General features: G+C 41.0%; 1 protein-coding gene across 3 annotated transcripts; it reads right to left on the bottom strand.

Annotated features, from left to right (window-relative positions):
• Positions 1–7,386: 7,386 nt before the first annotated feature.
• Positions 7,387–14,985, bottom strand: pcdh18b (protocadherin 18b). 3 transcript variants are annotated; one of them, XM_054792958.1, is made up of 4 exons: positions 12,222–14,985; positions 11,835–11,923; positions 10,684–10,853; positions 7,387–8,724 (listed from the first exon to the last, which is right to left on the bottom strand). In XM_054792958.1, exons 1-4 carry the CDS (start codon positions 14,721–14,723, stop codon positions 7,823–7,825), a joined length of 3,663 nt encoding a protein of 1,220 aa, XP_054648933.1. In that variant the 5' UTR covers positions 14,724–14,985; the 3' UTR covers positions 7,387–7,822. The 3 variants fall into 3 exon arrangements, with proteins under 3 accessions (XP_054648933.1, XP_054648935.1, XP_054648934.1); XM_054792960.1 differs by having other exon boundaries at positions 10,738–10,853; XM_054792959.1 differs by having other exon boundaries at positions 11,835–11,890.
• Positions 14,986–16,976: the final 1,991 nt, after the last annotated feature.

The raw sequence follows: 16,976 nt of genomic DNA, 5'->3' as shown, positions 1-16,976 counted from the left end.
CAGAATTCTACATATAACTTGTCTTTCAATATTTTTTGACTAATAATAGGCCATAGTCAACCACAAAACATTGAACATTTATTAATTTATTTTTGACAAAACATCATGTTATAACTTCCATTTTTCCCCTATAGCTCAAAGCCTTCCGGGTAATGTAGTAGTACTCATCGACATATACCAAAACAACACAGACAGCCACCGCCGCCAACTATTTTGGGACAAATGAGGATCCGGAAGCCATGCCAACAGAAAATAGCAACAGGAATTGAGTGTTTCTGCTGTCCTGAGTGACATAGTGTTACTACTAATGGAAAAGCTTTGTGTATCTGATGAGGAGGACACTGCTCCAACAGACTGCATCACAACGAACAAAGAATTGTTAGCGCTAAGATATCCTGCAGTGGTGGACATTTTTTTTCCACCTACCCAAAATAAACTATACTAGGGAACATCACCATTATGGGCAGCAGCTGTTTGAGGGCCAGTGTCACACTGTCTACACACTGGGGCCCTTTTGATACACTACACTGCTGATCAAAATCTTAAGACCAGTTAAAAAATTGCTAGAATTTGCATTTTGCACATTTGGATCTTAATGAGGTTTTAAGGAGAGCTACAATATGCAAAAACAAGAAGGGGGAGTGAGACAAAAAGCATTTTGAAAAAGTAATTCCAAAATTAAAAGTCGGACATTAATGTTTATTAGCAGAAATACTATAGATTGCACAAAGTCGTAGCACAATTCACATTGCATGCACAGGGTAGTTAAAATTCAGTATGTATTTATATACAAAAACATATTTGTTTCTTAATTATTGTGTCTGAAATCTTTCCGCCCATCACAGTACTAGGGACCACTGGTTTAATGTAACTTGTTAAGTATGCCCGAAACAAATAAACCATCATCATGAACTCCTAGTGACATATTGGAATCTTACAGCCATATTTATTAAAAGCTAAATCATTGTGGTGTACTGACAATTTGCTCAATTTCAACCTCTTTGTTGTGAATCGAGTGACAGTAATACAAAGAAAATAGTGTAAAAACAATGAGGAGAACCTGGATTGAATAACTTGCTCAATAACCAGGTACTTTGTTATGTAACACAAGAGTGTTATTTAAGGACATGGCCATGGTTTCAAGCATGAAAACGGTGTTGCTATGTTTCTGAATCATGGCTGGGTGTACAAAGGGAAATGAAGGAGATGAATAATCCAATTAAATTGTGCATGGATGCTTTTGAACACCAGCTGCAAATGTGATCAAGCTTAATCAGATCAGAGACAGTTGCCAGATTTGAAACACATCTGCTACCAGGTGAAATGACGCCACCGTTGTAGAAAGCGGCGATATTGACAGATTCTATCCATTCTTTTGTTATACCGTCACAATCAGCCATATGCCCCTTCAGTCGGACAGCTGGCTGCCAAACTCACAGGCAAGGAAAGAAAACCCGGAGTTGGTTTCTGGAGAAAAGGAAGAGCTCCACTTAGTGGTGGGAAAATAGTTTCTACCATACAGCGTCAGATCCAATAAATGATCTCTTTAATCACTACGTATTCTGATATGCACAAATGTGAGAACTCCTTCACAAATAGTTTTTTTTGGTGATATTCCAGATCATTACTTTATATACACCTGAAGGACAAATAAGTCTTAAATCAGCACATACAAGTATATGCACATGTCTCAGGAACAACTGGGGTTTCAGTATCTTGCCCAAGGATACTTTGACATGATCATGGGAGAACTTTCAGGTTGGAAGACGACCAGGCTATCACCTGAGCCATGCCGTGGAAGAGCTCAATCTGGTGGTGCTTCAGCAGAAGCTGGAATCATCACACTACCCCCTCCATATTTTACTTTTAGTATGATGTTTTTCTGAAATGCGGCGTTACTTTTACACCAGATGTAATGGGACACACACCCAAAAAGTTGAGAGTATTTTCCCAAAGGTCTTGGGGATCATCAAGATGTTTTCTGGCAAAATTGAGACTAGCCTTAATGTTCTTTTTGTTCAGCAATGGTTTTTGTCTTGGAACTCTGCCATGCAGGCCATTTTTGCTCAGTGTCTTTCTTATGGTGGAGTCATGAACACTGGCCTTAACTGAGGCAAGTGAAGCCTGCAGTTCTTTGAATGTTGTTGTGGGGCCTTTTGTGACCTTTTGTAGCCTTTATAGCCACTAATTTTGGTGGGGCCGGCCACTCCTGGGAAGGTTTACCACTGTTCCATGTTTTTGCCATTTGTGGACAATGGCTCTCACTGTGGTTCGCTGGAGTCCCAAAGCTTTAGAAATGGCTTTGTAACCTTTTCCACTTGAACTCAGGTGTGTTGAACCACAGCTAAGTTATGTTTTAAGGGGGGGGACAATCACTTTTTCACACAGGGCCATGTAGGTTTAATCATAAAAAGTTTAATTTAAAAACTGCGTTTTGTGTTCAGTTGCATTGTCAGTGACTAATATTTAAATTTGTTTGATGATCTGAAACATTTAAGTGTGACAAACACGCAACAAATAACAAATCATGAAGGGAGCAAACGGTTTTTCACACCACTGTATATAGGCCGCCCTGGTCTATAAGCCGCAGGTGTCCACGAAGTAACATGAGATATTTATAACAGAAATATATTTTAAACTTTTAATTGAAAAAATTGTCTCTTCCAGACAGTGCCGGACAGTGCATGCAACACAACTAGTTAAACAGTAGCCTACCAGAAAAGTCATTAATTGTTGTCCTTATGGGAAACGCTGCCAAGATCCAAACGAAAGCCGCTAGATCACAGGTGTCAAACTAAAGGCCAGAGGGCCAGATTCGGCCCGCCATATCATTTTTTTTGGCCCACGAATGCCTGGAAATAATGCACGTCAAATCATTTTGACAGAAAATGTGTACTGTACGCAATTGTAGCTTTTTCTTGTTGTCGTGTACTCCACTGCATCTAAACGACTGTAGTGTTGCACCACAAATGAGTGAAACCAGTCCTGGTTGGGGCATGCCTCAACCTGAGAGAATTAACGCTTGGCTCTTTCACCATCCCCTTAGGTTAGAGCTGTCCTATCTGGTCTTTGAGCATGAACTGATGAAGCCTGCTCAGATGAGAGGCAAAGACAACCTGAACAGTCCAGTTATGCACACATTTCAGGCAAAGCTGCCACCCGCTGAGAGCAACCATAAATTTGCAGTGTCGGCCACCCCTAACACACAGTGATTACCGCAGTTTATTGAGTCCTGGCACACATGCCTTACCCAGAGCAATCAAGAAACCCAAACCTGCTCAGACTTTTCACTATAAAAAAGACATGGACACACACAGAGACAATGACAGACATTATCTGATTATCCATTTTCTAGCCACCGCTGGTCCTTCCTAACAGCAGGTGTGTGCACCGTTCCTGCAAAGCCTATAAGCTCTAACAGAGGTGTTCCGTGTATTTCACACATACAGAAATAATTACTATCCCCCACACAAGCAGCTGTGCGCACAAAAGCTGTGCGGTTATTTTTAAAAAGACATCTCCATATAGCCTTCACATGATGTCATGCATGATAGTGGAAGAACAGAAGAGTGTGTCGGCCGGTGTGGTTAGGCCAGGGGTGTCCAAAGTGTGGCCCAGGGGCCATTTTGCAACATTTTATTTTGACAGTGTCAGATAAATTAAGAACGGCATTAATCATCTACTTGGGTGTAATTGTGGTGATGTTTGCAATAATACCTACTAATATCATAACAACCCAAGTCGATATTTATACGCAAGTAACGCATTTATTCGCATTTTTGGATTTCTCTAATGTCGTCCCTAAATAACAGACAGCAAATGCCAGTATTACCCATAAAGCGTTTATGTAGTCATGTGACCAGCCAGAGTATTTTCAAGAACGCTGAGAGACCCAGACAACTGCTGGCAAGGTCAGTAAGTCTCTGTTCAAATGCTGATATTTGGACCGTTTCTCTCAACGGTGCGTGATGTCCTAAAATCTTGTATCCTTCTGGATAACGCTATTAAGGCACGTGGCAGTTTTGTTATTTAAAAAAATGCCTTTTCCACATGAAATCTATCATTGATTGATCATTATAACTTTTTTTTCCACAAAATGCAACTTTATTCATGATTTCGTTTGTTGTTCATAATATTACGACATAAAAAAAGAACCTCTTTCTGTAATATTTCAACTTCATGTGACTAAAATGACTAAAATGAATGTTATTTTTCCTCATAATATCACGCCGTTATTCTGGTAAAATTATAACTTTTTTCTCCTAATATTTTGACTTTATATTTGTAAAATTACATCTGTTTTTTTTAGGTTTTTTGTTAAATTATATTTCTAGAATGTGCTCCGGGCCAATTAAAAAAACAGCCATGGACCGCAAATGGATGGCACTTTGGACACCCCTGCTTTAAAGTATATTAATACATTGTCCAGGGTTTTTCTCTTTTTTGCATGAACATTTGTATGATCAAGAGCACCTAATAGGCCCACTCTGGTACAAATAACAAAATATATCTTGATACATTGGTTTTTCAATTGTTTGTTGAACTCTAACAATCGGTATTTATTAACTTTTATATGCTGGCATTGGTAGAAAATGTACTGCTTTAAAATAAATGTTCTTCCCAGCAAGCGGGAAGGATATTCTTCATACATTTTTTTCATGCTATCCACAAAAAATATGCAATATTCATTCTTAAGAATGATCTCTGTTTGTTGAGTTGAATACAAAACACTTTGATGAACACAGAAAGAGCTTCAGTTGGCATTTTCAGACATGCTCATATATTTTCACATGTTAAACCCATATCTGTTATTTTACAGGTTTATGGTATTTATGGTTTATAGTTAGGAATTTTTGGCCTCACATTCATGAGAATAAGGGTTTGAATCATCCCCATGGTGAGGTGTTCCAGGCACGCCGAACTGGGAGGAGGCCCCAGAGTATACCTAGTACACACTGGATGGATTACATCTTGAAGCTTGCCATCTATTGACACAATCCAAAAAATTCCCACATTTCCGTGACAACATTTCCGTTGAAAATGAATGGATATTTTTTTGAACAGGTCTAAACCTTGTGTTGAATTGAAGATGAAAAACTACAACTGTGGCTCTTGAAACCTGCAGTATCATTATTAGGCCACTGGAGGGCTCAGTCTCTACAGTGTTGTGTCAGGGCTTGGTGGGTGGTGGCTCTTAGTCTCTGCATTTTAGGGTGAACATGGCTTTCCACTAGGTGTAACCCGTTATCTGGCTGTGAAGACAGCATGTGTGCCTCCAATGTCCACCTGGAGCCACGTGTGGAAATTGAAATGTGGAAAAAAAAATAACACAATTAAATACAAATAAATCAATTAAATTGATATTTTCATTGTGGAAGTTTCATTGTGGAAAAAACAAAATAACATCAAATAAGAGCCATAAGAGGCTGTCTTCCAGCAAGAGGTGGGGTCTGGTCGCCAGCTAATCAGGGCACAAAGGAACAAACAACTAGCGGTGTAACGATTTGTTTTAATAACGATTCGATTTGTGTCACGATTCATGGTTGTCGGTACAATTCAAGGACTATATTGGTTCGTTTAGAACAATACGATCCAAAACGATTCAGTAACTTTAAATTGATTTGGTAACTTTTTAGCCAAAACATCAACCAGTGTAAGGGAATCAAGTATAAATTAATTATGGATATAAACAAACAAGTAAACAACAATTAATGGCAAATGCATTCACATTTTATTTGAATAAAGTGCAACCAACACGTCAGGTTGAATTAACAATGAATGAATTAACAGGTTGAATTCAATCAAGTCATCTGATAAAACTTTCACTTTAATTTGATACCTCATTCACTTTTCTATGCCAAGTATTAAAGAAGTTAGAGCAATTTCATACCGGGAAATAGTGCCTTTGGTTCCCAATGCTTTAACATTGAGTCAAGACAAAAGCTGTGAGCAACCCACGGACCAAGCACAACCGTACTACAAAATATATAATAACTTAGGCTGTGACATTTGTTTTAAACGTCAAGAGCGTAGCCATTTACATTTTTTGATCATCAAAAAGTCCAGGGAAGAAAAGTATCAGTTCATGTAGGCCTCATTTGTTTCGGGCATGCTTAACACGGCACCCTACAAATTGCATGTACACAGTTATTCCGGGGCAAAGTTAACATATTTCGCACCATCAGATTTTAACGAAATTTCATCTTCAGATAGATATTAAAGTGAATTTATATCCTACATACCTTTTATCATGTCCTGAAGCTCCGATCCATGAGTCTGAAAGGCTTAAAGTTGGATGTAACTTTTGATGTGACTCTATGTGGTCCAACACGATATAAAGTATAGAAGTATAAATCCAGTACAACGCGTGGCGATGACATCACAGGCAGACTGAATCGAGTGTAGCGTCCGAGGTGTAGGGCATCTGGAGTCATTGCTTTTTGAAGAGGACGTGTCGGCTCCAACCAACCATAATGTAACCCTTGGTAACCACAACAGGCGCCTTTACACAACGTCATCCGTGCGCCCCACTCAACGGGCATGGCTGGTCAACTTCCGCCAAATCAAACTGTTACGAGTTTAACGTACTCAATTGTCTTAAATCCAATGCTTTACATCCTAATATTGATTTGATCGACTGATTTCCTTTTAATCAATGTAGTTGGGTCACAGGAATATAAATCGATGTATCGATGAATCATTACACCCCTACAAACAACCATTTACACTCATGGGCAATTTTGAGTCTCCAATTAACCTAATATGCATATTTTTGGAATGTGGGCGGAAACCGGAGTACCCGGAGAGAACCCACGCACGCACGGGGAGAACATGCAATGTCCACACAGTGATACAAATCCACGATCCCCTTACTGTGAGGCCAACGCGAGGTCACTGTGCGGCCCGAATTAAATACGATTATCCATCCGTCCATTTTCTACACCGCTTATCCTCACTGGGGTCGCAGGGGTCTGCTGGAGCCTGTCCCAACGGACTTTGGGCGAGAGGTACACCCTGGACTGTCGCCAGCCAATCGCAGGGAACACACAGACAAACAACCATTCACACTTATGGACAATTTAGAGTCTCCAATTAACCTAAACAGCACTTTTGGAATGCGGGAGGAAGCAGGTCTACCTGGAGAAACCCACACACGCTCAGGGATAACTCCACACAGAGATGCCCAAAGGAGATACAATCAAGCAATCGAGCATTCGGTCAATCAATTTATGTACAAAAATAAATACATTTTAGCGAACCAGCTATCATATGTGCTGGAACCAAACGTAATGTAACTGCATTAGCACCTAATCGCTTGCACAAACATAAAACAAGTAATACATGAAGTAATAAAATGAGACTGCATATCACGTTGTTGCATTTTATTTGTGTGCCATATATTTTCCCAAAGACGCCACAAGGACAAGTGTCAGTAAATTCATATATTCATGTGTACATAATATTATCAAGCAAAACAAAGAAAAAAAGGAAAACATTTAAATATGCAGAATGTCGTCGCATGTCAAAATCTCAATACAATGTTTTGTACTCAACATGCATTCAAAAATATAAAAATAGACCTTTGGTTAAGTTTATTTACATTTTTTAAATAAATATATGTATACAAGTGTATTTTTAAAATACAAAGATAAATACGGTGGAGTGATGTACATTGTGTACCATCCAACAATTACAAATATTTTTGGGGTACTTAGCGTTCACATAACACAATTACTACATTAGAAATGCAACTTTAACGACAATTGCAGGTCTCATGTCATTGTTCCTTTTGAATAAATAGGAGATAATAAGAAACGGGCGTCTAGCTCTGCCGGACGTCCTGCAGCAGTTTGTTGATCTCAGCCACAAGCTCGCTGGCATCCACCAGCTCGTGGCGGCTGTCACTGCGTTTTCCCTGTAGATGGCTCAGCACAGAGTCAAAATCGTCTTCTTCGTAGTTCTCTGGGATTTCCTCCATGGCAGGAAGCCACTTGGATGACGGAACGGGAAGGGGCACAGGTATGGGCGCTGGAGCGTGGGAAGGCTGCACAAGCGTCTGGCTGCTGTGAGGTTTGAGGTTCTGTGAGCTGTTTTTGGCCGCCTGTGAGTTCTTGTGACTGTTATTCTGGCAGCTGAGCTTAGTGCTGGCTTTCAGGGTGTGGTAGCTGCCGCCCTGGTGGTGACCAGATGGAACCAGGCCGCTTCCTGGATTCTGGAAGTGAGTATTGGCGGCCCAGGCTGCCACGCCCTGCTGGTGAACAGAGGCATTGGCCTTGCCTGGAAGATGGCCCCTCCTGCGATCTAAAGATCCAGTCATTGGTACACCGAGACCACTGAGGCTTGTTCCCTTCTGGTTCTCGTTCACTTGAACATATGAATCCAGACCTTGGGGCAGAAGGCGCTGGAAAACACTGCTCATCTCAGACAACAAAGATGTTCCACAAAGATCTTCATCTCCACCATGATCTCCATCTTCCCCATCGTTCTCTCTGCCCAGATCCTTTCCGAAGGTGGAGAAGCTCTGGCTCCGGTCAGATGTACTTTCAGGGCACGGTTGTGGAGTGATTTCTGGGGAAAGGTCAGCTGGTTTCCGGGCTTCCTCCCCAGGAATGTAGAGATTACTTCGGTAGTCAGAGGAGGATGAAGCTGGGGACGCCAGTGGGGGCATCCAGCACTGATCCGAATGACCCAGGACACGACACTCCTCAGTACAGAACCTCATACCTGGGAAGACAGTGGGAAATACTTCATCAGTGAATTTCTGTGAAGTAGGATTCCTGATTTTAAAATTGAATATGTTCGTAGTTAGAGCATAGAAAACTTGTTTTACCTTCTAAATACGTTTTTTTTTAAACATTATTAGAGCCCTCTAGACATGAAATAACACCCTTATAGTCACCTTTACACTCCTATTACCCCAAATAGTGGACATAATACAAGAAAGTAAGACATCTAAGACATGAAGAAGACTCATGTGTGTTGCTGTAAATGTGTTCCTGGGGTGCTGAGTGGGGGGAGGACACGAAGTGACGAGGGTTCAGAGTCAAGTTCTAGCTAGGCATCGGTTACGGCCGCAACAGTAGCCTGTGTTAGGGATTATTGTGTCTGTTGTGAAATCATTCAAACTTGCAAGAAAAGCCTGTTGTTCCGGTGTTCAAGTCTGGTGCTTGTGTTTCTCACCGAACATTACAGTGACATTACTGACACCTAGTGACCAGTGAAGAATACTACATTTCATCACAGCATCTTTGAATGCGTCTTATGAATGCCTATATTTAGTTATTTTAATTAATTTGGCCATTTTTTATGCTTGCAAATGATTAATTTAGACAAAAAAAAAACATAAAATTTGCTTAAATATGCATATTTTTACAGCATGATTTATTAATTCTATATATATTCATCCATTTGCCCTGTCTCGTCATTCTGCAGAATCGAGTGTCAAACCAACTCATCGCAAAGTATGGCGTCCCATCTCCTCCTCCACCTTCCCCAACTAAAGTCTTAGGTAACAGATCAGGAACGGATTAATTGGATTTAAATGACTTCCTGTGGGAAAAAATGCTTTGATTTTTGTACACTTTGATTTTCGTCAACCCTTTTGGAACAAATTAGTAATGAAGACCAAGGTACCACTGTGTAACGTATTCGCAAATCTACAGGAGTTGGTTTTAGCCTTTTTAAAAAATGGAAACTATCACAATGGCTCGTGAATCCTTTGATTTTTTTTTTTTTTTTGAGAAAAAGCCTGGACGGCCCTGTTCTACGTAGAGCACTGTCTGATACCTTGCTGTGAATTTCCTATAAAGAAACAATCCAACTAGGCTGTTCAATGTCATTCAAAAGAACTCAACGTCTTTCCCTTTTATGTTGCTCCTCAATTATACATCTTCTCACAGAAAATCTCAGAAGACCAAATTAGACAAATCAAATATGCCGTCATTAAAGGCGGATGCACGTCTGACTTCTTCAATTGAGGGACTTCATTAACATGAAAGCAGCATTTATTATACATCTTAGAGCAAATGAAAAGTGCATATGGTTGCATCGCAAAGGGAAGCCGCTGCATACCGTGTGCCCAGCTTATAAAAGGGTCAAATTAAATATTAAATTGAAAAAGAAAATGATAATTACAAACCTGCCAATCCAACTGTACACATGAATTAATATCAGGCTTTAGTTTCTGCATTGCTTCATTTCTTTATTTATCAAAAGACTAATGATTGTTTTAACCCTGGAAGAATTTAGCAGAGTGTGATGTTATCCACAACATGTTATCCACACAAAGTAAATACATGTTTGCATAACTATGAGACATACTGTATTAACCCCTGGGCTTCAGACGGCCATTTTGCTCGGAAAAGCCCAAATCCAAAATGACTACATTGGAACATTGGTGGAATAAATTTTTGCATAAGAAATAATGTAAATCCAATTAATCGATTCCAGAAAGCCAAAAATGTTTATAGTTTTACAATTATAGTGTAACATGCAGAAAACAATTCAAAATGCATATGCATGCAATGATGAACCCAGAGAATCACAGCCTCAGTTCTAAGCAAGAAAATTGTGATTCACATATTTTCATTTTTCCCTGCAATGCAATGTGGAAATAGAGGCTCAAAAACAAGTGGCAGGACAGAAATGAAGGGATTTTAAGGTAAGCGTGTGAAGGAAGACTACCTGCATGCATTCTGTGATGGACGTCAGGAGCATAAAGCTCGGTAAATCCCTCACCAAGGAGTCTATCAAAGGGCGACTCCCTGCCAGGCTCGTAGTCGCTGTCGCCTGCCTCGCTGTCACCACGGCCACTGTCCTTGAGACTGAATTTATCCATCTCATTTAGGGCATATCTGCAGTGGGAGATGACAACATTTGAAGTCATGGTCAGAGAAGAATGGCTAACCCAGTGGTGTCCAAACCTTTTCCTCAGGGGTCCACAAAGTACATTTATTTATTTAGTTATTTTTACACACTAAAACCACTCCAGTGTCGGTCATTATATAAGATGTTACAAATATTTTGTTGTTTAATTTGACAGTATTGTCATGGCATTGACTTGATGGAAACTGGACTGTTCAGGTTGTCTTAGAAGATGTACGAGCAGGCGTCATTAATTAATGCTCAAAGACTAAATAAGACATGTTCAAAGACTAGACAGGGCAGTTCTAGTTAGTTCACGCTGAAAGACTAGATAGGACAGCTGTAGTCTTCATCAGTTCAAGCTTAAAGACTAAATAGAACATCTCAAGTCTTCATCAGTTCATGTGCAAAAACTGGATAGGACAGCTGTAATGAGTTTATGCTGAAATACTAGACAGGACAGCTATTGTCTGAGGGGTTGGTGTAGGATCCATAATATTTATCGTCTAAGGTAGAGGCATGCCCAATCAAGAAAGGTTTCACTCTTTTGTGGTGCAAAACGACAGTCTTTAAGACACCATGGAGTGAAGCCTCTGCCAGCCAATGAGTCGTTTCAGTGGAATCATCATTCAGTTCTATGACAACCTGAACAGTCCAGTTGCAATCGATTTAACGCCCTGAGAATACAATGACCTGGATGAGTGAGAATATTCACAGGCAATTTTACAATATTTATAGAATATTCCCTACGCTGGGGGAAAATCAATAAAATCAAGCTGCGGGCCACATTTTGGACACCCATGGGCTCATCGTCAGTGTCCATGCTATTGATGGCTCACTCAATGTGCAGTCAAGGAGATGAATGTCACACAGAATTGGTTTCAGTGTTTCCCCTACCATATATTCAAATTCATTTTTTTTCTGTTTAGCTTCAGATCACAACAGAAGTCATTTACAGATGTTTGCATTACCTGTAGCTCCTGGTGTATTTGTTGCCTCTGAAACTTGGCCGTGGCTGGTACTGGCCCTGATGGAGCATGGACAGAAGCTGTGAGACTTGCTACAATCCCCAGAGAATAAAAAAGGACAAAGGACAAACAAACAAACAAAAAAAAAAGATGAAAAGGGAAAAAATGAATGGAGTCAAACAAGCAAAATCACAAGACAATGTAATGTGAAGGTTGTGTGTGGGGGGTTGGGGGGCATGACGTCTGATAGTGATGTTCAACACAAACATAACAAAGTGAACTGAAGGTTGTGGAGTAAATATTTGCACATTTTGCTATATAAACAACACATTCACAAAAAGACCAAAAATAACTGCACGTCTATATAAGGAAAATAATATCATGTCTTACCTCAACAGGAGGCGTGGTGTGGGCCAACTCCAGGGCAAAATTCTCCGGCACATGATTGGAAGAAATGGTAACAAGACTATTTAATGACTGGCGGCTGTGATGGCTCTGCCTGCTCCCCAGGGTGCCTCTTTCAGGAGTAGGAGAAGCTGAGGGGGAATGCGGGTGGGACCGGACAGGTAGTGTTCCATTAACGGTTGGCACCAGGGTAATATCTGCCTTGTGGATCTGCCTTGTCGGCTTCTTTGGATGGTTTTGATAGCTGTTTTCCGCCACTCTGCAATTGTAGTTGCGCTTCGGGTCCTTCTTTTCCCGGGTGCAGCGGGTCGTGGCAAACATCACCATGACAATAAGCAGCAGAGCACAAACTGCCCCCAAGGATATGATGATGATGAGTGAGAGATCCAGAGGGGACTGGCTGGAGCCCGTGGGATAAAGAGGGGGAAGGATGTCCATGTTCTCCTGCAGAGTAAGCTTGAGCAGGGCCCCCACAGTGAGTCGGTTGGCGCCCCTATCCTGTACTTCTAACCTGATCTCCATCACGTCCCTTGGCACTTGTTCTAAGCTTGCATTGGTTCTGAGCTCACATCGCCGAGCGTCCATCACAAACAGGCCATCTTCATTTCCGCTAACAATGGAGCAGCTCAACTCTCCATTGGCACCGGCGTCACGGTCTGTGACTTTCAGAGCAGTAATTAACTGACCGGGAGATGCATACTTCCACACTGGAAGTTCGGCGGTGTGATTTTGGAGGGAGGGGGAGTGGATGATTGGGGGATTGTCATTTTCATCCAAAACTGTAAGCAGGACAGTGGTATTAGCAGACAGTGAAGGATTTCCCCCATCACGAGCTTGAACGGTGAAAGTGATATGGCTGACATCTTCATGGTCAAAGCTCCTCAGGGCATAGATGGCACCATTGGAAGGGTCAATGGTTACATACGTGGAAATGGGGCTCCCCTGCACGAGAGCATCAACTATGGCATAGGTAACCTGACCATTGGTGCCCAGATCTGGATCAGAGGCCACCACTGTCATCAGATAGGCCCCTGGAGAGTTGTTCTCAGATTTGAATACTTCATAGCGGGTCTTTTCGAAACGAGGAGGATTATCGTTCTCATCCAGCACTTGAACGGTAAAATGTTTGATGGTGGAGAGGCTTGGGGAGCCTCGGTCCTCAGCAATGACTGTCAGGCTATACTCTGATCTCTTCTCTCTGTCTAGTGAGATGTTGGTGAGGATCATATAGTTCTTCTCATACGTTTTCTGAAGTCTGAAGTGACCGTGGCCGTGAAGCCTACACACCACTTCACCATTAAGCCCCGTATCACTGTCATCAATGCGAACGAGAGCAATGAAGGTATCCACAGGAGCGCCCTCTGAAATGTAGGCCACTTCCTCTTTGCCTGGTGTCATCAGGTTAATGTTTATCTCTGGTTTGTTGTCATTTACATCCACAACTTTCACAACAATTTTGCAAAGCCCTGGAATGGAGTTTGGGCCCAAATCCTGAGCCTGAACATCAAGCTCATAAGATGAAGTGGCTTCATAGTCCACCTTTTTAATAAGAGTGATGTGGCCATTTTCAGGATTTATTTTAAATGTTTCCAAGATCTTTGGTGACACGTGACTGCTGAAAGAGTAGACTATTTTTCCATTAGTTCCCTCGTCTGGATCTGTAGCATTTAAATCTATAAGAAGAGTCCCAAGAGGAGAGTTTTCCAACAAATTAATGACATACGCCTGCTCTTCAAAGGCCGGGCTGTTGTCATTCGAATCAGAGATGCTAATTTTCAGCAAGGTCGAGCCAGACTTGGGGGGTTCACCATTATCTGAAGCCGTGAGCCGCAGCTGGTAGCTGGACTGCACCTCCCTATCCAACTCCCGCATGACCACCAGCTCTGCGTACTTGGCTCCATCTGTCCTGGTCCTGATGTCAATCTTAAAAAAGTTGTTTGGAGTGAGGGAGTAAGAGTGCAGCGAGTTCTCCCCAACGTCTGCATCCATGGCACCGTCTAGTGGGATCCGTGTCCCCACGGAGGCGCTCTCGGAGATCTCAATAGGGACAATGGCGCGGGAGAAGTGCGGGGAGTTGTCGTTTATGTCCAATACTTCCACCTCCACATGGAACAACTGCAGGTACTCCGTTGGGAGAGTCACCACGTCAAATTCGATGGAACAGTTCAAATTTTTTTCACAGAGCTTCTCACGGTCAATTTTGGAGCCAATGCTGATCTCTCCGTCATCCTCCCGGACAGACAGGAACGGTGTACTTCCTCGCTGCATGGCTTTGAACCGAAAGGACAGAGAGCTTGGTAGTTTGGATAGAACTTCAGCAACATCCACCTTCAGCCGTGCGATAACTGTCCCCACTCGCTGCTCTTCGTATACTTTATATTTTAACGTCTTGCTATTTACACAGTTCAAAACTGCCATCCAAATAAATACTGTGAGTAGTGCAGAAGGGAGCATGTTGCCTTTGGCTCGGTTGTATTTAGCTCCCATCTTACTGCAGCGGAGACTTCCAGAGGTGGTGAATAAAGGAAGGAAAAAAAAACCCTTAATTTTCTAACATTATAAAATCCTCTTTTGTGGTTCAGTATCCAGTAAAAGAGAAAAATGGTGACATAAAAGCATAAAATAATGGAAAAGCCCACTCCTTGTCGACAGAGCTGTTGCATATATCCACATGTGGCCGTCGCCAGCGGGAGTGAGTGTCTCCTGGAAGAGTGGAAGAGTGAAAGGGAGGGATTGAGGGCGCGCTTGCCTCACTGCCTGCTCAGCTTGCAGTGTCTCCACCCACCCCGAACCCAAGCTGTCGCCTCAAAAATCTTATACAAAGAGACCAAAGCAGGATCACCCCCTCCTCCTCTCCTGCATGAAAAGTGTGCCACAACAATGGCCCAGAGGAAGAACTATTCCAGGCTCAGCCAAGTCTCAGACAAACTGACCCGTAGCACACGTTCACATTGTTGGTTTGTTTTAACGACGTGTGCCAGTCTAGCTCCCCCTTTTCTTTTTGCTCTCAACGAAGCCAACATGCAGGACTGTCTCTCAGTGGTTGCTATGGATGGCAATCCAGACATATCTAGGATGCTGTGACACTTTTGTTAAAGGTTTGCAAGCGATTTGTTCTTTTTTATGTGGTAATTCATGTGTCTGGAATCTAGCAAGGTGTAAAATCATCAACAATATTATAAATACTTATAAATACTTTTTCAACAACCTAAAACAAATTACAAAAATTATGACTTTTTTTTAATATATTATATATAATATTATGACTTAAACAAAAGGTATTTTTTCTTTAATATTTCAACTCTATAATACTACAAGTTTATTTTCATAAAATTGTGATTTTTTTCTTGTTAGAATACAACTTTTTTCTGTTAATATTATGACTTTAAAATTACAGCTTTTTTTCTATTTCTGCTGTTGTGTTTTCTTAAACTTTCCAACTATTTCAACTTTCTTCTTATACATTTTCTTCTCTTAATGACTTTATTCCCATAACATTTTTGACTTAATTCTTGTAAGATTATAACTTTTTCTGCAAACTTTATTCATTGTTTCTGATAATATTACAACTTTAAAAAAATTATGTCTTTTGTATTTCGTATTTCAACTTTATGCTACTAAATTGACTTTAATTTCCCTCAAAATATTGCAATGTTATTTTTTCATAAAATTAAGACATTTTCTCCTTAGATTGCAGCATTTTTCTCTTAATATTTGGACTTTTTTCTTGTAATATAACTTCTGATTTTTCAATTTTTGCTGTTTAGTTTTCTTGTGAAATTATATTTTTAGAATGTGCCAATAAAAAAACAGCCGCAGTCCACAAATGGCCCCCTTTGCCGCACTTTGGACACCGCTGCCCTAGACGGCCCCAATCAAAACAGTGGTTTGGTCTGCAACATACAGTATCAGAAAAGAGGGAAAAATGTCCATCACTGTTTTCCAAAACCAAAGTTCATGTGTGTGAATATCTTCAAACATAAAAGGTCTGCTTTCATGGATGACTAAGGACATTACAAAACAAATATTCACATTTGAGAGGCTGAAATCAGAGGATATTTACATTTTTTTAATCAAAAACCGATGAGTCAAATACCAAAATAGCTGTCAATTAATTGGATAATCGATGAATCATTGATTCATTGGTTAATTGTTGCAGCTGTAGTTGCCTCGTTATCCACACGAACATTTTATCTTCAGCCAAAAGAAAATCCTGCAAAATGAGAGTTGCTCATATGGCAAGTGACTTTATGAGCATGCCATCTGGCCCGAGCTTGAGACGACCCAAAACCTGCAATTACCATCTCTTCACATCATAAAGCCCCTGCAGAGAACCTAGCGAGACAAAGCTCAGCATCACGTCTGATAGAATCTGCAAAAATACGAAATTGCGGAGGCATTTTCCAAGCATCTTCTGATCACTGTAATGGAAAGCATTATTCTCAGCTAATCAGCATGCTGTAGATTAGTCTCATCTCATATCATCTTTGCTGCACTCTTAAAATGTGTCAAGATTGAAATCAGAGCACAGACAAGTTCTATTCCGCATCTTCGTCACAGTGTCGAAAAGTCTCCAACAGACGCACAGATTTCCCAAATGATGTTCGTGGAATTGCTCTGCACTTTTAAATGATTCCAGTCGGCTTCGTTCGGAGACCCAACTGATGAATGCTGTTGCTTGCATTGATCTGCACCAAGTAAATTATCTTGGTCTGGAATCTCTGTGCGGATTTGTCTCTG

This window comes from Dunckerocampus dactyliophorus, chromosome 11 (assembly GCF_027744805.1).
Source record: "Dunckerocampus dactyliophorus isolate RoL2022-P2 chromosome 11, RoL_Ddac_1.1, whole genome shotgun sequence".
NCBI lineage: Eukaryota > Metazoa > Chordata > Actinopteri > Syngnathiformes > Syngnathidae > Dunckerocampus > Dunckerocampus dactyliophorus.
The sequence above is the reverse complement of the archived record's forward strand: the minus strand, read 5'-3'. Positions and strand labels throughout refer to the sequence as shown.

Excerpts from the sequence above, each read along its gene's own strand:
- pcdh18b (XM_054792958.1), bottom strand. The coding sequence starts at position 14,723 with ATGGGAGCTAAATACAACCGAGCCAAAGGCAACATGCTCCCTTCTGCA. Across the intron at positions 11,924-12,221 it reads ACACCACGCCTCCTGTTGAG|CAAGTCTCACAGCTTCTGTC; the intron begins GTAAGACATGAT and ends TGGGGATTGTAG. Across the intron at positions 8,725-10,683 it reads CCATCACAGAATGCATGCAG|GTATGAGGTTCTGTACTGAG; the intron begins GTAGTCTTCCTT and ends CTGTCTTCCCAG.